At 40.2% G+C, this 24210-nt stretch overlaps 1 protein-coding gene across 17 annotated transcripts in view; it reads right to left on the reverse strand.

The window, feature by feature from the left end:
* The window catches only part of rapgef2b (Rap guanine nucleotide exchange factor 2b), a 446795-nt gene that overhangs the window by 98312 nt on the left and 324273 nt on the right, over positions 1-24210 (reverse strand). For all 17 annotated transcript variants that reach the window (XM_078211679.1, XM_078211699.1, XM_078211662.1 and 14 more), the window contains 9 exons: positions 24011-24188; positions 16865-17001; positions 12964-13122; positions 11641-11793; positions 11300-11464; positions 8775-8882; positions 8457-8660; positions 5068-5176; positions 2116-2359 (listed from right to left, as the gene is read on the reverse strand). In XM_078211679.1, the coding sequence (XP_078067805.1) occupies positions 2116-2359; positions 5068-5176; positions 8457-8660; positions 8775-8882; positions 11300-11464; positions 11641-11793; positions 12964-13122; positions 16865-17001; positions 24011-24188 (1457 nt within the window). The remainder of the gene's footprint in view (positions 1-2115; positions 2360-5067; positions 5177-8456; positions 8661-8774; positions 8883-11299; positions 11465-11640; positions 11794-12963; positions 13123-16864; positions 17002-24010; positions 24189-24210) is intronic.

Here is a 24210-nt window from a genome sequence, read left to right on the forward strand (position 1 = left end):
ACTTCTTACCGTGTCCACCCCAGTCCAACGCCGGCATCTCCACATCATCTCTAATGGAGTATTTCTGAAATCAAGGACAGCCAGGTAGGGGTCTCTTCCAGCTGCCTTTGCCTTCTCAACAGATATTTTAAGGTCTGCAAGGTACATTCCACCATGCAGTTGGATTGTGGATATTTGGGACTTGATGTAGTGTGGCGAAACTGCCACTCCTGTGCAAATTTTCGAAACTCAGTACCTGAGAATTGTGGACCGTTGCATGAGATGTGCACTTCAGGTATGCTATGGCGAGCAAAAATTGATTTCAAATTATTTATTAGTGATACTTTTACTATCCTTTCTCAGCAACACAGATTCAAAAAACTTTTGAGCAATAAGCAACTACTAGTAGGTACTCACTGTTATCAAAAGTGAACAAGTCTATGCCAATTTTCGGCCAGTGCCTCTCTGGAACAGTGTGTGGTTGAAGTCGTTCTTTTTGTTGTGATTTTCTGTACTTCTGGCACACCTCACATGCATTCATTATTTTCCCGAATTGTGCACCCATTCAGGGCAATACACTACATCTCGAGCTCTTCTTCTGCATGTTTCTATGCCGAGATGACATTCATGTATACATTGCAGCATTTATTTTCTCTCGTCTTTAGATTGGTCTCCATTAAAAGGTATTTGTTCACTTCACCATGTCTTGAATTTATGTTTCAGGATGACCAATATCATTATTGTAAACTAATTTATTAACAGAGTACATACATACGATGCAGACTTGCAACCTGCTTACAATTTATATTTACATCTCCTATCTGACTGCTGATCCCAGGCCAGGTGACCCAATGAAGTACACAGTGTACCGTATTATATCTAATACTGGAGTACACTACCACAATCAATGTAGTATCATGACATTAGTAGTGATAAAAATCAAACTACATTTGGTGATGGATACTGAAGCCACCCAATCAGAGTGCATTGTGTTCTCTTGCTATGCTCAGTGCATCTTCCAGTGTTCAGCATGGAGAAGTACTGATTTCTCACCTGACAGGACAGTAAGTAGTACTAAGTAGGGGATTTCCTTGCCCATGTTTTACATGATGCCTTGAGATTTCATGGGTCTGGAATCAATGCTGAGAACTCCCAGGGCCACTCACTCCTGAATGTATATCACTGTGCCACCTCCACCTCTAGTCAATCTTCCCTGCCAATGGTAAGGCTCATACCCAAAGATGCGGATGGCAACACAAAATACTAAAAAGAATGCAGTCACAAGGATGGCTGGGGCCAGAAAGCATATAATAGGGTGAAATTGACTTCAGGCAAGATAGACTTTGAGAATGATGCAAGAAATTGCTTTCATGACAGGCTACTGGAATGAACAAATACAGTTGAATGTCAAAAAATTTGAAGTAATGTAGTTCAGGAAATAAAATTGAAAGCAATTTCAATTGTTCCCCATAAGTAAGACTCTACAGAGTGAAGGAACAGAGATTTACAGGTGCCCCAGATCTTCAAAGGTGGGAGGAACAGGACAATGAAGAGGTGAATTTGAGCTTTTCACAGAATTTGTTGATTGGTTAAGCTTACATTTGGAATACTGTGTCCAGCCCCTTATCAATTATATATTAGTGCCGAAGAAAGGATATGATTATTTCAACAGGAGGAAAGAGGAAGTTAGAAGACTTTTTTGTCACATAGTGGCTTATTAGTATGTGGAATCATTTACCAAAAATGATGATTACAGGTATGTCAATAAGGTCATTAAAAGGAAATTGAATAATTTTTGAAAGGAACAATTGAAAACTATGGGGGAAAGGGCAAGGAAATGGTAGAAAGCTTCAGTGAAAAACTAGTAAGATTTTCTGTAGAAAAGAAATTCCATGATTCTGTTAACTCCATGACATACTTGGTACTAATTCCACTGACTGTGTCAAAATTGCCAATACCCTATTCACTAGAGAACTTAGTCACTTATAAACTGTTGATTAGCAGGTCTTACAAACTTGTATCAAGTATTTTATTGTTGCAATTATGCAGACTTGCCTTATTCCCAATCACATTACTTACAAAATCATTTTGAGAAGTCATGTTTAATAAAATACAGAGTAAAAAACCTCCACTTACCTGTAAGGTTTTTGTGGAAGGATGCTAATTCGAGTCTTGTCTAGAATTTTCTTCAGTTTGTTTCGTCCTGTCACTGTGTTTGCCTTAGCCTTCTTGCTTGCTTTCTCTAATCCAATCACCTGTTCAACATCTACAGCAAGATCAGGGATGGAGTAACGGCTGCCTTTCTTATCACCAATTTTGGGTAAATGTGGAGCACCATTTTTCTTTTCTTCTGCAAGTCTAGACAAAAGTTCTTTAAATACTGTGGGAGAATTATAAAATTGAATTAGCCAAAAACTGATCACTAATCATTTATTTGATTTAACAAGCAAAGGGAAACAAAACAATTCAGAGACAACAAATTCTGTAGTTTTGCATTTAGCAGCAATTCCCAGAATACGAGTCGTAGTCCCAATTGGAGTCGCAGAAATATTGAATGGGGTGATGTGCTCCCCCTTCTTTGCACCAGCACTGGGTCCTGACATTCTCAGATGCAATTATATATTTTAGTGCTGACCAAATTTTTTCGATGACTGTATCCTCGATGAAAGCCCATCTCCCTACATGTAAAGTATTCAAATGTGCAGAAAAAAACGGAACTAATTATAGTACCTTCTAAAACAGGACTACCGAGTACAGAAGCAATGTGGGATTTAATTCATACACTAACTGATTGTCAACTTGATGAGCTAAACTTTGATGCTATGTTTTATTGAGCAAAGTCCATTGCTGAAAGGACTTTGGCATTCATGATCATGATGTTTGTATTTTCACATGTCTCTGAACTTATTATTGGCAAATTCCCCTCAACTGTCAGTCAAAACTTTCAATGATGCTCCAGTTTGGCCCCTATGCCACCCTCCACGACTGTGTCTATAATAAACATTATTGTACAAAGACTAAATCTGGCCACCATAGAATCATAGAAACCCTACAGTGCGGAAAGAGGCCATTCGGCCCATCGAGTCTGCACCGATCACAATCCCACCCAGGCCCTACCCCCATATCCCTACATATTTACCCACTAATCCCTTTAATTTATGCATCTCAGGACACTAAAGGGCAATTTTAGCATGGCCAATCGACCTAACCCGCACATCTTTGGACTGTGGGAAGAAACCGGAGCACCCGGAGGAAACCCACGCAGACATGAGGAGAATGTGCAAACTCCACACAGGCAGTGACCCAAGCCAAGAATCGAACCCAGGTCCCTGGAGCTGTGAAGCAGCAGTGCTAACCACTGTGGTACCATGACGCCCAGGTCAATAAAATGTAGAATCAAGATATTTTTGTCTTTTGTCCCAAACCTTCAGATCCATATCAACTACCTTGTTAAAATCACATGCCAATGGAAAGCATACAACTAGAGCCAGGAGATAAATCATGGACCTCTAGTTATGGGCCCCTTATTTCTCACCCCCTTTAACCCTCCCCATCAACCATGCTTTTCACCCTTTCAAGATTCACCAATCAATTAACCAAACAATTACAGAAAGGTCCTGGTAAAATGATAACTCCCATTGTTGGCATCTGGTTACAAATACAGCCTAATATATATGCGGCAATATTAGCAGCAGCAATGGTATCATGCAGCTTTAATTTGTGGGCAACCTCACTGCAACTATTAAACAAACCAGGGAGCACAAACTGTACCTTACCAGCATTGTGCAATATTGTGAATTTGAATGGAAAATATTCCATTCATTATTTATAACACTGCAAAAGATAACACTGATTTCGATGACTGCCTCAGCCCTCAATGACGTGCTCTGTACATTGCATCATATAGTCAGAGTGACAGTAAATTCATCTTTGGGAGAAAGATTCAATATTTGCAACACAGGTAAACTGCACAAGATCGGGGCAGTACGGTGGCACAGTGGTTAGCACTGCTGCCTCACAGAGCCAGGGACCCGAGATCAATTCCGGCCTCGGGTCACTGTCTGTGTGGAGTTTGCACTTTCTCCCCGTGTGTGTGGGGGTTTCTTCCGGGTGCTCCGATTTCCTCCCAAAGTCCAAAGATGTGCGGGTTAGGTTGATTGGCTGTGCTAAATTGACCCTAGTGTTAGGGGGATTAGCAGGGTAAATGAGGGTTACGGGAATAGGGCCTTGGTGGGATTGTGATCGGTACAGACTCGATGGGCTGAATGGCCTCCTTCTGTACTGTAGGGATTCTATGATTGATCTTTTCCATTCTATGAAGAAGTAGAAGACTCTCTCTTACTAGGGTGCATATTATTCAATGTAATTATTTCATACAAAGAGTGTAATTCAGTTATGTTATCAGTAATCTCATTTTAAGGATGATGTCTCCTCAGAATCGTGAGATTTTGTGATGAGTCTTCATGTGACTCAACCAGTCAATGCTTGACCCACAGATCTGTAGGCACATGGTGACAGTGAAATAGTAGTGTAGGATTTGCTTCCTTTTCTTTCCTTCTCTGCCTTATCATTAAGGTATCTGGACTCAAAGCAAGTTGTCGCTTTTTTGAACGATAGGTAGCAAGCTGCTCCCAGTAATTAATGTTGATGCCGTTGCACTTAAAGGAGAGCGTGTGAATGTCTTTGAAGCATTTCTGTTGTCCTTTCCTGGAATGTTGAGCGTTTGAGAGTTGAGAAAACAGAACCTGGTGGTGAAGATGCTTTACAGCCATTTGCAAAGCGTCAAGTCCATTGTTGTTGATTTTACAGGGGTTTTGCCTGAATGCTTGAGGACCTGGCTTCAGGAAGGATACCAGCTTTTGTTCAATGGTAAACCCGTTGAGTCAGGAGGTGGAAGCGGATACTACTAATGGAATTTCTCTCGTGCTTATTATAGAAATGATCACTTTATACCACTGCATAATTCTTTTAGTCACCCATATTATCTTTGTTGGTCTTACGAATTGCAGCTATTGTGAAAAAACATTCTTAAAACAAATGGATCATGTAAATTGCAACAATGAAACTGTCACTCCATTTAAAACCTACCAAACAAGTTTGTTTTCACAGTGATAGACAAATGAGTATTGTTCCTAAGAATTTCCAAAGCTTTGGATAGTTGAATATTCTCAAAGTTTTGCCCATTAACTTCCATTATCTGTAAAACAAGATAGCCTTTATTTTTCATTTGCACCAAACATGCAATTAAACTTCAAAACAATGTCACGCAAGTTAAGTTATCATTCCTGCCTTCTATTTTCTCTTTTGGAACTGTTGTTTGTCAGCAAGAAAAACTCAAAAGTCAATGTAATTCTAAAAGGAGGTCATAGCTAATCAAACAATAAAGAACGTCATAAGTGAAGCTTACTGTAACTTTTGCTTTATGAGAATAAAATTCTCCCAGTCGATCATTGAAAATGTAGGTTTGACGGTGGTGAGATAATATCAGAAGGCTGGCTACACAACATGTTCTTTTTAAAGCTTTTCTTATATTTCCAAAAATATGTTTAAATTAATACTTCTTCAGCACCGTCACCCTTACTCACCCAAGGAAAGTTGATTTATAATTTCACTTTATGATTGCAATATTAGTACTTCCAGAAATGGAAGGAACAGTTATTCCAAGCGTGGCGACTTCTTGCAAGCTGTGCCCAGCATACCTTCTAATTCTCTTTTACTCTCGTTCTCTGCTTCTAAAACTTCATTCTAACTCTTTTAAACTCTCTAACAATGCTTTAATTCAATATCTTCTTTCTCTACACCCCAACTCTGACTGTAACACCACATTCTGCACTCTCTCGTTTTCCTTCTCTATGAACGGTATGCTTTGTCTGTATAGCATGCAAGAAACAATATTTTTCACTGTTTGCCAATACATGTGACAATAATAAATCAAACTAAATCAATCAAATCAAGGTACCAGCTTTCATTTCATAAATGCAGGGACGTGGGCCAATTTTGTCTACTGGTCTAGATCAGTTCTAAATAATTAAGAATTGGTACTAGTCTTGTGCAAATGGCACTCAATCCATTAACAGCCTTTGCCAATACATAACTGACAAGGAATTAAGAAACAACAGGGAAAATTGAAGGGAAAGGAATCTGCAGGCAAGTGACACAACAGCCAGCACACAAGCGCTATTCAATGGTTGCTAATTGGAGATGGCACTGCATAAGATGATTGGAAGGGTTCCCCACAGTGTTACTCCACAGGACCATACCTTATTGTCCATATTGCAGCATGACTTAAAGACAGAACAGCTAAGTTGATATCTGCACCTGACAGGCATTAATGGCTGTGCCAATCTTTTGCTGCATAATGGAGGATGAAGCTGCACATTTGGATGAACACAGATCACCGCTTGCTCAGCCTATTCTGCTTTGCATCACTTTACTGATTTTCCAGTAAAAATTAGGAATGGCACAAAGACTGGTGACAAGTGCCAGAAAGACGAACTAAGCAGGCGAGAAATGGTCTTAAAAGTCGCTGAATATCTATTATCTTATTTGTTCATTCATACTTATTTTCCTATGCAATTCAGTTTACAAAGACAGAAGAGACATTTTTCTATCATCGACTCCCTTGAAAGGTATAATATGTGCAAAAGGGGCAGGCACCCAGCAAAACAGATCTTTGGCTCTTTGTGTCATACTACTGTGAATTGGTGCATTGACAAGTTGGTAAAATAAAAATCAATCCTTGCTTGAGTACATAAGTGCCTTCATTTCTTTTTCAATGTCAGCAAACAAACACCAGTCCCTAAATTTTCAAGACCTTCAAACATTTATATCCTCCTGGATGTTTACTTGTTTTAGTAAATAAACTTTAAAGTGAAACACTGGAATCTATAGTCAGATGTTGACACTTTTCTGATATAAAAGTATATATATTTGATAAGTGAATAGTCACCTTACCACACATTTAACCTCTCCTCATCTTGATAAGGAACACCTAGTTTGAGAAAGAACTGAGCCATAACTTCTGATAGTGTGGCAATTGAGTTGGATTGCTACACCACTCAAAATTACTTACCTGGAAATCCTTCCAAACCAGGTAGGGCAAGATCTGTGTAATGCAGCTTTCTCCCGAGATGCTCAGTCTCAGGTAAGTAACACATGGCCCCCTTTTTTAACACCACTGCCTGCTGTAAACCAGGTAAGACTAAAGGTCCAGGGAGGGGGGGACTGAAGATTAAGGGTTCAGGGAGAGGGGATTGGAAGTTGGGCCTAAAGTGGATGGGGGTTGGGAAGTCCTAAGGGAGGGTGGTATGGGTTTTGGTCGTCAGAGGGTGGTAGTAGAGTGGTGGGGGTGAATCCTTTGGGGGGAGGGGTTGGGTGGAGTCAAGGGGTGGTCACAGAGCTGTGGGGGGAGCGCTGTTGGAGTTAGGGGAGAGAAGGGAGAATACTGTGGAAATTTGGGGGTTTGATTTGATTTGTCACATGTATTAACGTGCAGTGAAAAGTATTGTTTTTTGCACGCTATACAGACAAAGTATACCGTTAATAGAGAAGGAAAGGAAAGAGTGCAGAATGTAGTGTTACAGTCATAGCTAGGGTGTAGAGAAAGATCAACTTAATGCAAGGTAAGTCCATTCAAAAGTCTGACAGCAGCAGGGAAGAAGCTGTTCTTGAGACGGCTGGTACGTGACCTCAGACTTTTGTATCTTTTTCCCGACGGAGGAAGGTGGAGAGAATGTCTGGGTGCGTGGGGTCCTTAATTATGCTGGCTGCTTTGCTGAACAGCGGGAAGTGTAGACAGAGTCAATGGATGGGAGGCTGGTTTGCGTGATGGATTGGGCTACATTCGCGACGTTTTGTAGTTCTTTGCGGTCTTGGGCAGAGCAGGGGTTGGAGTCCCATGAGGTGTCAGGGGTGTGGGGCAAGTACTGGGGGGGGGGGGGTTAGTGCAATAGTTACCCAAAAGTTAGAAGTGCTTTTTAATTCTTCTAACTTTTACTGAGTAACAACTGATGTAACACATTTGGAATCATTCAAAGTCTGCGATGTAGGTCACATTTTCAGATGGTCCCCAGGGTAATTGCCCATCGGAAGTTTGCAGTTCCCGGGCAATCCTTACTTGGGAATCTCTGGTAGGGGAGGTGGGGGGCTCCCCCGGCACATCTGATGTAACCCCGAGATATACTGCCCTGTAAGCAATGGTCTATTATTAAATGGACACAATGGAATCTAACTGTAAAAAATGATAATAAGGGTCAAAAGTTCAGTTAAATATTCTTGGGTACTGATGGGCTGCTACAGATCCATATAATCTGGTACATCATTTGGATCATCAGAGTGTGCCAAACAATAAAGTCAGAAAAACTCTTCAACAGCAGCAAAGAGGCGTGCAACTTTGTCACTTATGTCCTATGCAGACAATTTGATACTTTTGCTGATAAATCATTTTATTTAAAAATTAAAGAGGAAGAAAGACAAACCTGATCACCACGTTTCAACCCAGTTTCAGTAGCTTTGCTACCAGGTTCTACGCTGTCTATGAAAATCCCGAAACCTTTCTCAGTGCCTCCCAAAAGGATGAATGGCAAAGGGGCTTCTCGTGATGGCTTCATTAGAGTTATTAGCCGCCGCTTGGCCTTAGCTGCGCAAGCTATGTTCAACAATCTAAGGTGACCGCCCATTTTCTACACAACATAAACAAATACGAATTAAAAACTGAAATTCAACTTCAGTTGTTTTTAAGAGTTTAAGAAGGGATAAAAATAATCAAGTTATTTACTTGAAATGAAATAACTCACCTCTCGTTCCAAATTGTTTTCAAAATCTTCTAGAAAAGTGGTCATTGCGGAATTTCCTTCAAAATCATTGAAATGATTGTTTACCCACAGTAATACTACCCGTGTAACCTGTAAAGTGATCAGAGAAGTTTTTTTTCCCCCACTGTTAACGGCATTGCATGTGACATATTAATAAGCCAGGAAAGAAATCAAAACTGTGTACATCAAACTTTATTCTTTTTGCTTATTTTAAAATGGACTTTTGCTGAACCAAAAGTTGGTTCAAGATTGGCCATCTGTTCCAAAAATCTCTAACAGCAGTTATAAAGACAAGAGAGTTCAACTCTGATATTTGTGGAATCTCATGCCCCATTGTAAGAATGCATTATAATCACAAAACTAAGGGACTTTCAGGCATCGGAACTCATTATTTCCTGCAGCGATGCTAACTATCCATCTCACACCCCCGGACTATCAAGGTCCATCTTTGAAATAAAATGGTTGTCGTTTCAATCTTGATAGGTTTACTCCTCCAGCAGAGTCATTCAGTCTATCAAGACAATAGTTACCCAAAACAGGTTAATCAATATGGATAAAAGCAAAATACTGCGGATACTGGAATTTGAAAGCAAAACAGAAAATGCTGGGAAATCTCAGCAGGTCTGACAGCATCTGTGGAGAAAGAATAGAGCCAACGTTTCAAGTCTGGATGAGATTTTTTTTTAAAACAACAATTCCAGAAGTTTCATGGTCATTATTAGTCAGGTAAACATTTTATTCCAGATTTATTAATTATACTTAAATTCCCCCAACTGCTGTGGTGTGATTTAATCTCATGGGGAGAACTTGAACCCAAACTCTCCATTCATCGGTTCAGTGGCGGGGGTTCAAGATCCAGCGAAACCCGGAAATCATGAATCTCGTCAGCGAGATCGCGATTTCAGATTTTCACTGCCCCGCCGGCAACGCAATCAGGTTCACATCCATAATGGATGAGAACCTAATTTACATCCATTTAAATAACTTTCAATATTAAACACCCTTTGTCAGATCTTCCCACTTCACTGTTTTTTGTACCTATTTACAACAGGTTCAGCCAGATGTGAAGCCATCGAGGGGATTACCACCCCCTCACAGGGTACAAAGGTGAGTACAGCCCCTGGGGGAGAGAGACATTATCAGGCAGTGATCTGGTGCTGCCACCAGCACAGGTTGGCACTGCACCAACCTGGCAGTGCTAAGCTGTGCCATGGAGCAATACCAGGAGTAGACCCTATTCGAAGCCTCATGGGATTGGTAGGGGGTGGGGAGGGGAGGAGAAATGCCAGCATCAATGGGAGAGATGGAAAAGCACCTGAGATTTCAGTGCTGGGGTTGGGGGGAGGTTATTTCTTGGCTTGATCGGGGCACCCTTTAAAATGGCACCCTGAGAGATGATCTGAGTGCAGCTAGCTTTACCGATGTGTTTAGGCCCCGCCCCTCAAAACGACAGCATGAAACACACTCCCCCTGTTTTATTTTGACAAAAGTGCCACAAAATCTGGCTAGAAAAATTGCCTGTTTCTCTGGAGTAAAACACGATGGTTTTCAGTCAGACCCTGACACTTTGCCATTTTGTGGAACGATTCCACCCCATATCTTTGGAGCATGAACTCAGGCCTCTGGAATACTAGCCCAATAACATTACCCTATATTGCCATCCTGCTCTACAACATCATCAACAATGACATGAAACATGCAAGCTGGTTAAGAACAGGATGGCGTAATTCCTCCAAATGGTTGTCAAGTGACTGAAGGATAACTGATTACCACCAACACTGCATAGGGATGAAAGTTACATATATGCAAACAATAACTTGTGACAAATGAAAATTGTCTCAAGTCAAATAAATAGCATTGTAGATTTTGTCTCTGTCAAACAATATCCAAGGCTTAATATCAAAGCACCTAACTATAAATGAACTTTTTTGTTCCTATTTCTGTGTTACTATGTTTAGTAATTCAAAGGTACCAATTAGATTTTACTCTAGCTCAGCTGATAGCATACCCTCTGAATCACAAAGTTCGAAGTTCAAGTTCCACCCCAGAGCTTGAACACAAAAATCATGGCTGACACACCAGTGCAGTACTAATGGAGGTGTCTTTTGGATGAGATGTTAAAACAAAGCTCCATCTATCTATTCCATGACCCCATGACACTATTTCAAAGTAGGGGACTTATCTTGTGTTCTGGCCAATATTTATCCCTCAATCTATGTCAGAAAAAACAAATTACCTTGATGTTATTGCTGTTTACTGAGTGCAAAGCAGCTACTGCATTTCTTACATTAGATCAGTAACCGCATTTCAAAATGTACTTCATTGGCTGTAAAATGCTTTGAGATGTCTGGTGGTTGTGAAAAGTACAATATAAATGCAAATCTACCTTTGTCTTTTTATTAACAGTTGGTGAGAGGAAAGATTCATCAGCTAAAACAAATTGCTTGTTACGTGTTGAATTATTACGAACTTAAAAGCCAAGTCCTGCATTGTTAATTTTGGCTAACCTTGTCCCTGAGACTTGGGTCATTGAACCACTCCAGCAATTTCGTCCCAACTTCCATTGGGCTTGATAAGAAGGTCCTGTAGGTTAAAAGAAAATCTTCTATATATGTGGGATCCACCACTGAATGCTCTTCCACCAGGTGCATTGTTAATCGTTCAGCTGTTCCCTAACAAAGCAGAGGAGAACAGTTCATTAGAAAAGTTACATCGACTGACCACTAGAGTTGCATAATTAGCTTTCACGCAAGAAATACAATGGACACGATGAGCATCTTTTTTTAGACCAGTATTTGTATGTAGTGTGTTTAAACATTCCTCTACTACTTTTTATGGTAATAATTACCTTTATGACTATATGCCCTTTCCGGGTTCCTGTACGATCCAACTCTCGATGTTCTTTTACCATAACAATCTCTCCCTCCTCCTCAACCTTCTGCATATTCTTTTCTACCTGGTTGAGGATTCGACAATAGTCTTGCTGGGCTATGCACACAAACTGCCAAGGAGCACAGAAAATGTTTCAGTATTAGACATATTTGCAAATGCTACCTATACTTATTTATACAGACTAAGAAATAGATTAACCTCTCATATATTCAGTTTAGAGAATCAGGAATGCTTTCTGCTGTACCACATCTGAATCAAGTAACAAAAATTTAATTTTACCAAATGTTAAAAATTTGCTTCAATGTTCCCATTCTATAATAAGGGGTGGTTCAGCTCCCCAAAAATGGCAGGGAATTATTTGGAAAGGTGGGGGCACTGAATATACAGCATTTGGTATCATTCTATGTGTCCTACCCATAATAAGTTGAAAGTAGAAATTGTTCTTTTAGGATACATGTACTCCTTTGTTTACGAGTATATATATGAGAGGCAAAGGCATTTGATAAGTGCTAATAAAGCTGCAATACTTTAAATATGAGCTCCTTAAATTAGACATAGAATTACAGATTAGTAAGAGTAACAAAATCTCTACAAGGAGAAAACTACTTGGTTTTATGGTGAGGTTTTCACAATTATAATGAAGAATTTAATTAAGATCAAATAAAATACATTTAATTTACTTTATTATATATCACAATTTTATTATGAATTCTTTCAACTGAAATTTGCATTTATTTCACAAAATAGATGTCTTATACAACTCAGGCTGAATTAATTTGGGGCGGCACGGTAGCACAGTGGTTAGCACTGCTGCTTCACAGCTCCAGGGACCTGGGTTCGATTCCCGGCTTGGGTCACTGTCTGTGTGGAGTTTGCACATTCTCCTCGTGTCTGCGTGGGTTTCCTCCGGGTGCTCCGGTTTCCTCCCACAGTCCAAAGATGTGCGGGTTAGGTTGATTGGCCATGCTAAAATTGCCCCTTAGTGTCCTGAGATGCATAGGTTAGAGGGATTAATAGGTAGAAAATGTAGGGATATGGGGGTAGGGCCTGGGTGGGATTGTGGTCGGTGCAGACTTGATGGGCCGAATGGCCTCTTTCTGTACTGTAGGGTTTCTATGAATTTCTTCCCAACATACGATTACATACACAGAATCCATTGAAACTGCATTATTTAAAAATGTTATGACAAAAAGATTTTGGGCTTATAAATAACAGAAATTACTGTAGGCAATAGTGGAATAATACTCCGATAATACTCACTGCAAATAAGCTTAATTACCTGGCAGTCATCAGCCTTCGTTTTCATCACTCCCTTCATGTATTCTTTCTCCAAAGTAGGAGAGACACCAAAGCTATTGCCCATGCACAGGATTTCGAGCCTTCCATCAGGATATGTGACTTCGACAGAACCATTTAAAATGACTGACCAAGAATCAAGCTAGTACAAAAGAAATTAAAGCACCAAAAACACTTTCATTACCAATAAATTCTACTAACAAAATAATCAAAAATACATTTCAGGTAATTCATTCTTTTAAGATTGCAATTTTATCGTAATTCTTTCTACTGAAAATTAATTGTTTCACAAAAAATGTCTTATACAAATAAGACTGAATTATTTGCTCCCCAAAATTGGATTAATTACATTTTCAGTGAATAAACAATCTATTGAAACCACGCTAGTTGCAAAATGTCATTACAAAATGCCTCACATTTATAGTTAACAGAAATTACTGCAGGCAAATAATTTTTAGTTTATTTTACAATATATACTGTAGATTGCAATGTATAAGGTGACCCCATTTTTTCAGCCCAAAAATGTGCTTGCATATACTTGGTGTATAAATTGAACCCTCTTTTCAGCCACGATATACTATTCTTGGTTTATTAGTCAGCCAGCATTACTGCAGCGTATCTTTGAGATCGTACACAATACTGCCCAAGTGCATCGGTGATAGAAGTAGTAAATGTTTATTGTGGTGGATGGGGCGCCAATCAAGCAGACTGCTTTGTCTTGGATGGTGTCAGGTTCCTTGGTGCATTCATCCAGGCAAGTGGAGAATATTCCATCGCATGGCTGGCTGGTGCCTTATAGATGGTGGAAAGCTTTGGAGGGTCAGGAGGCGAGTTACCCACTGCAGAATTCTCAGGCTCTGACCTGCTCTTGTAGCCACAGTATTTATATGCTGCACCAGTTCAGTTTCTGGTCTAGTGGGGGATTCAGCGATGGCAATGTAATTGAATGTCATGGGGAAGATGGTTAGATTCTCTCTTGTTGGAGATGGTTATGGCCTGGAATTTGTTGGGCCAAATGTTGCTTGCCAGTGCAAGCCTGGATATTGTCCAGGTCTTGCTGCATATGTACACAGACTACTTCAGTATCTGAGGAGTCAAAAGTAGTACTGAACATTGTGCAATCATCCACTAACGTCCTTAATTTTGACCTTATGAGGGAAGGTCATTGATGAAATAGATGCTAATGGTTCGATGTAGGACACTGTCCTGAGCAACATCTGCAGTGATGTCCCGGGACTGAGATGATTGATTGATCCCCAACAACCACAACTATCTTCCTTTGTGCTAGGTATGATATCAACCAGTGGACAGTTTTCCTCCTGATTCTGATTGACTTCAGTTTTGTTCGGCTACCTTGTTGCCACTTGGTCAAATGCTGCCTTGATGCCAAGGGCAGTCACTCCCACCTCACCTCTTTCGTCCATGTTTGAAGCAAGGCTGTACTGAAGTCAGGAGCTGAGAAACCCTGGGAGAACCATTGTCAGTTAAGATGGATTTCCATGTACCTTACAGTGCTGTTAGCCACTGCATATATTACCTTTATTTAAAAACTAATGATTATGGTATCATTTTGCTGCACTCATTTAATCAAATTTTTCACTGTTCTATATATTCTATTACCTGCATAATTCATGAAAATCAATAGCGTTGGGTCTGTTGGATTTCTTCATGGAAATACAGCAAATGGAAGAACATGATCTAATAGATACAATTTATTTGAATTTTCCCAAAGAAATTTGATTATGGAAGACTTAAAATAGTTAAAGCATACCCCATTAATGGAAAATTAATCAGCTGAATAAAAAAACTAGCTTGATTCCAGAAGCCAGATGCTGAGAATAAATGAAAAAAGCTCTAATTGGGGACACTGAGAAATGGCAATTCAGTGTAGCTTATTGTAAGCTTCTACTTTCCTCCTTAATTTCATTCTTTTAAAAACATACTTTGTTTGCCTATGTTTTAATTGCATATCTACTTTTAATGATTTGTGAACTTTTCCCATTTAGATTCTTATTTTTAAATGAGGTGGTGGCCACTATTCTTCTGAGTCAAATGCACCACCTCACATTCTATATTAAAATGAAACTCACATGGAACCTTGGTTAGGCCAAACAGAATACTGTGCATAGTTCTAGGTTTCATATTACAGAAAAAAAGAGCACATGGGAGTAAGCGTAAATAAGATTCTGATGTCAGAGAAGATAAAGTTGCCATAGTCCCAGATGATCAGAGACTTCTCTCCTCTTTGAGATAGAGAGCTAGTGATGACTTAGCCTGAGGATCACAATACCTCAGGCGAGGGGCAAGGTTTAGAAGGTGGTCCTTCATGAATAACCTCGGCCGGTATGGGAATTGAACCTGTGCTGTTGGTGTCACTCTGCTTCACTAACGAACTGTCCAGCCAACTAAGCTAAACTGATCAGAGCAAAGGGGGTGCAACTATCAGTAAAGACTGAACAGGCTAGGGATCTTCAGAAAAAGATTTGAGAGGTGACCTGATAGAGGTCTTAAAATTATGCTGCGGTTTGATAGGTTGGGATGAAGAGAAACTGAGCTAATTGTAATCCTCAAAGTGGGGTGGATTTAAACTGGGTCAGAATTTAAAAATGAAAACATTTTAAAGTTACAACCCAACCAGCCTCAAACCTATAAACCCCAGCATAAGCCTGTCAGGCTGATGGCGTGTGTTGCAAATTTCCCTGTAATTCTAATAATATGGAAATGCCCACAGTACACCTAACAGATTGTTAATTTTATTACTCAGGCCAAGGAGCGAGAAAGCTGAGGAAATGTGACCTCTAGATTGTTCTTACATACGTCAAAATTGTAATCAGCTGCACTAATAAAGTTTTAGCAACAGGTTGTCCATCCCCCTGACAGACTCTTGTTCCTCCATTATGGGTAATGATTAACATAGACACCATCTTATTTAGATTAGCTAGAGTGATATATACACTAATTGAACCTATTATGCACATCTTTTTACCATGCATTGTCCGCAAAATGGCATCAGGCTGTCAACAGAGCAGAATCTTGTACAGACTTAATCTGCTCAATCCATCTGGCTACAAAATATTAGTCACGATGTGGAGATGCCGACATTGGACTGGGATAAACACAGTAAGAAGTCTCACATAACCAGGTTAAAGTCCAACAGGTGTATTTGGTAGCAAAAGCCACTAGCTTTTGGAGCGCTGCTCCTTCGTCAGGTAAGTGGGAGTTCTGTTCACAGTTCTGTGAACAGAATTCTGCAATTAAAAAATTGCACCTATTTCCTCACAATTGATGTGCCATGTCAGAAAAAAACACTTTTACTGCTTCCATAAAATAGAAAAACAGCTTTCAAATCATAAGTTTCAACAGCCAGAAATAATTGTCCAGAAACAATCACCAAAAGGCTTCTGTTCCTGTCCATTGCTTTTAGAAATTGCTCATTTGAGGCCGTTAGTAGTTGTTTTCCACCAACACTAATTCAGCATTTTTATTTCATCCAGAATATCTTTTGCAGTTCTAAATTATGTTGATCAGTGGACAAATTCACAGAAATAAGATGTGCAAAAAAAAGTATGCTTTGTTTCAAAGCTAGAAGGGAAATGTACTAAAATGGTCAAGTATTCATTTGAAACTTTGGTTAATTTCCTATAATGCGAATTGTCAACAGTTAACTCTCTGACGTATCACATCAAGTTCAGCAAAATTACCAACATGTAGCTTATTGGTGACAAATAGGACTTCTAGAGTCAAGTTCTTTAATTGGAGCTAACTAATTTTCAAATTTATATTGTGAAAGGAAATCTGTGCACACAAATTACAACTTGACGTTGTAACTTTCCAGTTCTTACATCAGAAATCAGAGTTCAGCAAACCACTTTGAAGATACACACCTCTTCACCATCATTGAGTACTATAGTGCCTGCCCGCTCCACCACTGCAAACACCATCACAGCACAAAGTTCTCTTCTGACTGACATTGTCATGTTAGCAAAAGCTGGGAGCTGATGCATGAATTCCAACAATTGTTCTGCATGGAAAGACAAAAACACAAAATTAGACTCCTGAAAAGAGGAAGACTCAGCAAATATTTGGGAAACTCAACTCATTTACTCCCTTTAGGAATCAGCTCACAAGCCGGACCCACAGGACAAAAACCAATTCCAAAAGAGAAAATGCTGGAAAATCTCAGCAGGTCTGACAGCATCTGTAAGGAGAGAAAAAAGCTGACGTTTTGAGTCCAGATGACTCTTTGTCAAAAACCAATTCTCTGCTACAGAGTACTGAAATATTAGTTTACCGATTATATGTTCAGGTTAATAAATTACAGAGTACTTTATTTAAAAATTATTCATGTTGGAAATATGAAATAAAAGCAACAGTTGAAAATACTTAACAGATCAGGCTATAAAGTGTCTAATCAAATATTAAAGTGTTGTTCCTCAAGTTTACATTGAACTTCGTTGTAAGTGTAAGAGGCTGAGGACAAAGAGGTCAGAGTGAGAGTAGGGCAAAGATTATTCTCCTAAATGTCATGCAGCTGGAAGTCATGCTTGGATTGGGAGATTTAAAAAATTTATTCAAGGAATGTTTGCAGACAAGACCAGCATTTATTACCCATTCCTAACAACCCACAAGGTGGTGGTGGTAAGCCACCTTCTTGAACTTGTGTACTTATACGTGGAATGTTGGTAGATTTGGCTTTTCTTTAGCAGCTTGATACAGATTGTAAGAGCTTTTACATGTATACAAAAAGACAGAGAGTAGCTAAAGTAAATGGTGATCCCTTTGAGACCGAGACAAGAGAAATTATTGTTCAGCACGAATGAGGCATGGATTGGAGCAAACTGTTCAGAATGTTAACCAAATGGGAGGAAAGAAAATTGCCAAGTGATGCAACAGGACAAGGGGCCCTATTTTACCATTTTGATTCGAAGTGCTGGGTGGATTTGAAACTGGGAGTGTTTCAGATCCGACTTTTAGACCCGTTTTCAGGCGCCCCCGTACGCACTCTGCCTGAAAAGATATCAGCAATTCTGAATCGTGCTGCACAAGCCTGTGGGCTGGGCTAAATGCTCCCAAAATCCTGCAGATCTGATTGGCGCCTCCAACTGCGCATGTGCAGAAAAAAAATGAATGCTGCTCCCCTGCCACATCGCTCCCAGGCCAGACAATGCCTCCTTTTGGCCCCCACAGATATTGCCCCACCCCCACAACATTACTGACCCCCTTACCCCCTCTGCCACGATCGCGGGCCCCTCCGACCTCAGGCAGAGTGGCAGCGGACTCCCCATTCCCCCCCCCACCGATCTCAAGCAGAGAGCCGTTCGACCCACCTCCCCCCCCCCCCCCCAACCGATCTCAAGCAGAGCGCCATCAGACGCTCGACACTTACCCCCTCACTAACTGGAGCATCCGAATCGGACTTTTGTGGAGCATGTCTGTTTCGTGCCAATTCTGGATGGACGAATGCGGTGGTGAAGGGGGAAGTGCCGGTAAGGTTTAGCATGCAGCCCATTAAGTCCATTTCAATGCATGCAAATGCATTTAAATGACCGTCACACCCGTTTTGGGCACAGTCCCGATCATGGCCATTTTCGGGCCTTGTTAAAGGAGGAACCAGCGCAGAGGCAGGCGCGGATCGCGCTACTTTACGCCCGACTTTACCAAGTTTTTGCGCCCGAAAACGGGTGCAACTTGATGGTAAAATCAGGCCCAAGGAGTCATGTGGGGTGAATATAATGGTAAGTGTTTAATATAAATTAACTATAAAAAATGTTCATATAATTAGCATAAAAACTAAAATCAATTTGTTAATTTATCATATAATTCCAAAATGTTAATTAATCAGATCTAGGGATGAAATTAAAATTAAGCAACAGGTTATATTAACAGTATAAAGAGTTCTAATTCTCTTCAGTAAATTAAGACCTGAAGTATACAGAAAAAAAGTTAAATATAAACATTTTAAGTAACCTCCCAGTAAAACAAAGTGATATCAACAGAAAGGAAACTGCTGTCAAGTGAGTAGCTAATCAGCCTTTATTTAATTAAATCTCAAGTTTAATAGTCTAAAATATGGAGGCAGGATAGGACACCTCAGTTCCCAGGAGTGCACATCCATGTGGGAACACCAGGCCAAATCTTGAGTCCTGGACAACCACGTGCAGAAGTGCCACCAGATTTGGCCCTTCGTCAAAGTTGTATTTTGCTTTTATCTTACAGTTACTAGATGCTTTCAAAATATGGTCAATATAAATATTACTAACCACCTCCAATCTTCTGTTGTTTTTAGTTATTGTCACTTAAGTTCTTCTCATTTTTTTATGCTGTTGCCTGATCATATCAGCCCCAGCCCTAGGCCCAATGATCTTCAGTTGCCGCATCAAGGCCTTCAATCCAACACAAGGTCAGAATTGGAGATGTTCACTAATAATTGCACAATGTTCAGTTCCATTCACAATCCTTCAGATAACGAAGTAAATCCATGCCTGCATACAAAAAGGTCTGGACAGCATTCAGGCTCAGGTTGTGAAGTGCCAAGGAACATTTATGTCGCAAAACAATCTAATCACATCCCCATAACATTCAACAACATTATTTTTCCAGCTTCCCCACCATCAACAACTTGGTAGTCACCAGTGACCAGAAACTGAACTGGATCAGTCATATAAAAACAATGGCTATAAGAGCAGGTCAAAGACTGGATATTCTTGAGGCAAGAACTCATCTCCTAACTCCCCAATGCCTGTTTGTCTATTATCTGCAATGCACAGGGCAGGAATGTAATGGAATACACTCCACTTGCCTTGATGATTGCAACTCCAACAACACTCAAGTTCGACACCATCCACGCTAATACAACTTGCCTGACAGGTGCCCATTTATCATCTAAAAAATCCATTCCTTCCGCCTCCAAATGCAGCATGTACTATTTACAAGATGCACTGCAACAACTTGCCAAAATTAATTTGAAAACCATTAGCTCTGTCAACTAGATGACAAGAACAATTTGAGCAAGGGAACACCATTACCTTCAAGTTCATCGCAAGTCACAAATTATCCTGGCTTGGATACATACCGCCATTCATTCATCAACGTCAAGTCAAAATGGGAAATTTTCCCGTCCTGCACGTCATGGGGATCGTAGCGGACAGGGATAGGGGATCCATGCAAAGGTCCGTTTGACTTCGGTTGGGATTTTCCAGTTTTGGGGCGATTGTGGCTGGAAAATTCTGCCCAAAATCTTGGAACTCCCTACATAACAGCACTTTGGGAGTATCACACAGTTTGCACCAGTTCAAGAAAGTGGAGAACCACCACTTTCTCAAGGGCAATTAGAAATGGACAATGAATGCTGGCCTTGCCAGCAGTGCCCATATCCAATGAACAGATTTGAAAACGTCTCTGATGCGGTTCCATTATTTCACTCACTCAAATTAAGATTCTTTACTCTGCATTTTGTAGCTATAGTTTGTGCCTGTGTGGCCCTTAAAAAAACAACTGTCTGCCTTACTGTTGTAATTTATTTTTGCTTTATAGATCAGGCTTGTGGGGCTTGACTCTTGAATTTTAGTGAATTCCCTTTTAGGAATCTCAGAGGACCCTGGATTGCCTGAGCCCATAATTTCACTAGTCCACTGGAAAACTTTCAAGTTACAAGTGAGCCAGCCCCACTGTGAATTTTAGTAGTGTTAGGTCTATTAAGAGAGGCAATTGCAGAAATGGCCAGTATAACCCAAAATTTTGGATATTCAGACATCCTATCCCTGAACCTTCCTGGCATAATTTTATTTTTTGTGTGATTTATTCTTGATGCACTTTGCAACATAAATAGTCAAACGTTCTTAATTGACTCATCTGATATTAATTTCCTTTTTTTTTGTTTACCCCGCCCCAGGGCTAGCCTTACCGGTTTAATTTCTCCCTCACCATTCTTTATCCCCTTTTGCAAAAATACTGGTACCAGTCTAGTTTAGGTGAAACCCACCTCACCGGAAAACAGTCTCTTCCCACCCTAGAACTTGTCCCAAAGCCCTATTATTCTATCCAGATATATAATAGTTTCTTGAAGTTTACTTATTAGTGTCACAAGTAGGCTTACATTAACACTGCAATAAAATTACTGTGAAAATCCCCTAGTCGCCACACTCTGGCGCCTGTTGGGTACACTGAGGGAGAATTTAGCATGGCCAATGCACCTAACCAGCATGTCTTTCGGACTGTGGGAGGAAACCAGAGCATCTGGAGGAAACCCACGCAGACACAGGGAGGAAGTGCAGACTCCACACAGTGACCCAAGCCAGGAATCGAACCCAGGTCCCTGGCCCTGTGAGGCAGCAGTGCTAGCCACCGTGCCACCCATAAAACTAGTGTCCGACCTGAACAGATCTGAGCCTTACAAAAAATTGGAAATGGTCAAGGAGAAATGCAATGCTAGCCATAAAAGAGAAATGCCTCTACATGGAAAAAGCTTTAAAAATGGATAGGATATGGAACTTCCATTTGAGGAGTGGGAGACATTGAGGGCAGAAATGTCAAAAAATGAAGAAAGACTAACGGTGGGGCTATCAAAGGCAAGATGTTGATTGCCTTGTTGGTTAAACTTAGAAGAGACATGAAAATTGAAGAATAAAAAGTACATGCATTGAATCAAGACATTGAACTAGCATTTAGATCATCATAATCAATAATCACCATTTTTGAAATGACAATCAGAAGTCTTATAATTACGGTATAATGAATATCATCGCTGCTGATACCCAACAACTCGGTCCTCTTCAATTAAACCAAGAAAGATGAGCAATAAAATCAGAAAATGCAGGAGAAACTTAGCAAGTCTGACAGTATCTGTGGAGAGAAAACAGCCAACATTTCGAGTCAGGCTGACCCTTTGTCAGAGCTGTGTAACAGCTTGGGTATGCTCTGGCATCGAGTTGCTGTGCAAACTTCTTTTTAGGGGACTTTCATTTCACATTTGGTTTCTGTGTATTGCTTGTGTGAGGATACACATTTCATAAAGTGCATAATAGAAGTGTGCATGTGAGGACATCAGGTGAAAACAGAATTAAGCTTTGCTGAGTTATCCCCATGTAAAAATAGCCATTTTCCATTCACTGTTGAGGCTCACACATGAACAAATCACAAACATTCTGTGAATGGTACTGAAATAATTACAGATGAAGTTGAAAGAGACCTAGGAGTTTTAGTACCCTCAACACTAAATGCTGAGCACCAATGAACAAAGCTATTAATAGCTCATCACCACCTTCTCAAGCATAATTAGGGATGGTACCAAATCTTGGCTTTGCTAGCAACTCTCGCATCTCACAAACGAGTAGAAAATGTTGAACAACATAGCTGAAACTTAAGAACATGCCAGAGAAAGATATGATGAAACTGCTCTGGTAGAACCACACCTTGATTAATGTGTCCATTTTGGTTACTGAGAAACACAGAACTGTCAATGCAAAGAGACAACAATCACAAGGTTGATTCCTAATGTCAGAGGCCCAGGTTATAAAAGGAGATTGGAAAATGTAGATCTTTTAATCCTGAAAGGAAGATCTAAGAGATGACAGTTAACAGTGCGAAAGAAGTAATTCAATTAAAATGCTTCAAAGAAAACTGAATGAGTAAAATAAGCGGAGACTGGTTCAAACAAGCAAAAGTAGTCAGGACTTTTATCAGGAAGACATCCTTCACTTCAAGGGTGATCCATACACAGAATGATAATTCAAATGGAATATGGAGATGAAACCCTGGAATTGTTCAAGAAAACAGTTGCAATGAAGGAGGGCTTTAAGGTAATCTAGATGGAGCAAATGACTTCCTTCATCTAGAATTATCCTGTGAAACACCACTTGGGCTACATACCAGAAGCCAACTAAAACCTTTGAAATTGCACTGTAGTGAGGAATCTTATTTTCAGGAGGAAAAAAAGAAAAACAGGCAAATAAATTTATATTTACAAAATGCACTGAATCTACCTTCTGCCACAATTGCTGGAAAGGGTAACTATTTGGAAAATAAAAGACTTACAAGGGAAAAGCGGAAGAGAGGTGATGCATTTTGGGAGGGCTAACAAGGGAAGGGAATACACAATGAATGGTAGAACACTAGGAAGTGCAGCGTACCAAAGGGAACTTGTTCATGTCCAAAGATCCTTAAAGGCAGCTGGAGAGGTAGCTAATGTGGGTAAGGTGGCATATGGGATACTTGCCTTTATTAGCTGAAAAGTAGAATTTAAGAGCAGGGAGGTAATGATGGAGCTGTATAATATGTCCGTTAGGCCACAGCTAGAGTAGTGTGTGCAGTTCTGGTCGCTATACTATAGGATGGATGTGATTACACTAGAAAGAGTGCAAAGGCGATTCACCAGGGTGTTGTCTGAGCTGGAGCATTTCAGCTATGAAGAAAGGTTCGATAGGCTGGGGTTGTTTTCCTTGGAGCAGAGAAGGCCGAGAGGGGGACATCATCAAGGTATCCAAAATTATGAGGGATATGTATAGGGTAGATAGGAAGACATTTTTCCCTTTAGTAGAGGAGTCAGTAATCAGGGGGCATAGATTTAAGGTAAAGAGTCAGGAGATTTAGAGGGGATTTGAGGAAAAACCTTATGACCTAGAGAGTGGTGGGAATCTGGAACTCTGCCTGAAAGGGTGATAGAGGCGGGAACACTCATGATGTTTAAGAAGTGTTTAGACGAGCACTCGGAATGCCAAAATATCCAATTGCTGGGAAATGGGATTAGAATAGACGGGTGTTTGAATTCCAGCACAGACATGATGGGTTGAAAGGCCTTTGTCCGTGATGTAAAACTCTATGACTCTATGAAAGTGAAACTAAGTCAATAGCTCCTTCAGAAATCCAGCATGTAAAATGAACAGGATGACAGTGTTCTGTGCTGTGAATGTTATAACTCTAGATCTTTACTTCCACAGCATAACAATAGAGATAGCATCAAACTATGTAAATAAATTTAACTTTTTTTTCAACTTTAGATTGTGTTACCAATTCCTAATTTTACACTGACTCACCAATATCATCATCTGTTCTATCTATAGGATCTTTTTCTAGGCAGTCTCTAACAATGTCCCTGCTCATCAGTGGATCTGATGCTCTCTCAATGTCCTCCTCATCATCATCATCTTCAGAGTCCACTGCGGTCTCTGGCAGACCACTCAGGTCCATATCCCCAGCTTCACTCTCTGTGGCCTTCGAAACAAAAGAAAACAGA

Source organism: Mustelus asterias, chromosome 1 (genome assembly GCF_964213995.1).
Source record: "Mustelus asterias chromosome 1, sMusAst1.hap1.1, whole genome shotgun sequence".
Taxonomy (NCBI): domain Eukaryota; kingdom Metazoa; phylum Chordata; class Chondrichthyes; order Carcharhiniformes; family Triakidae; genus Mustelus; species Mustelus asterias.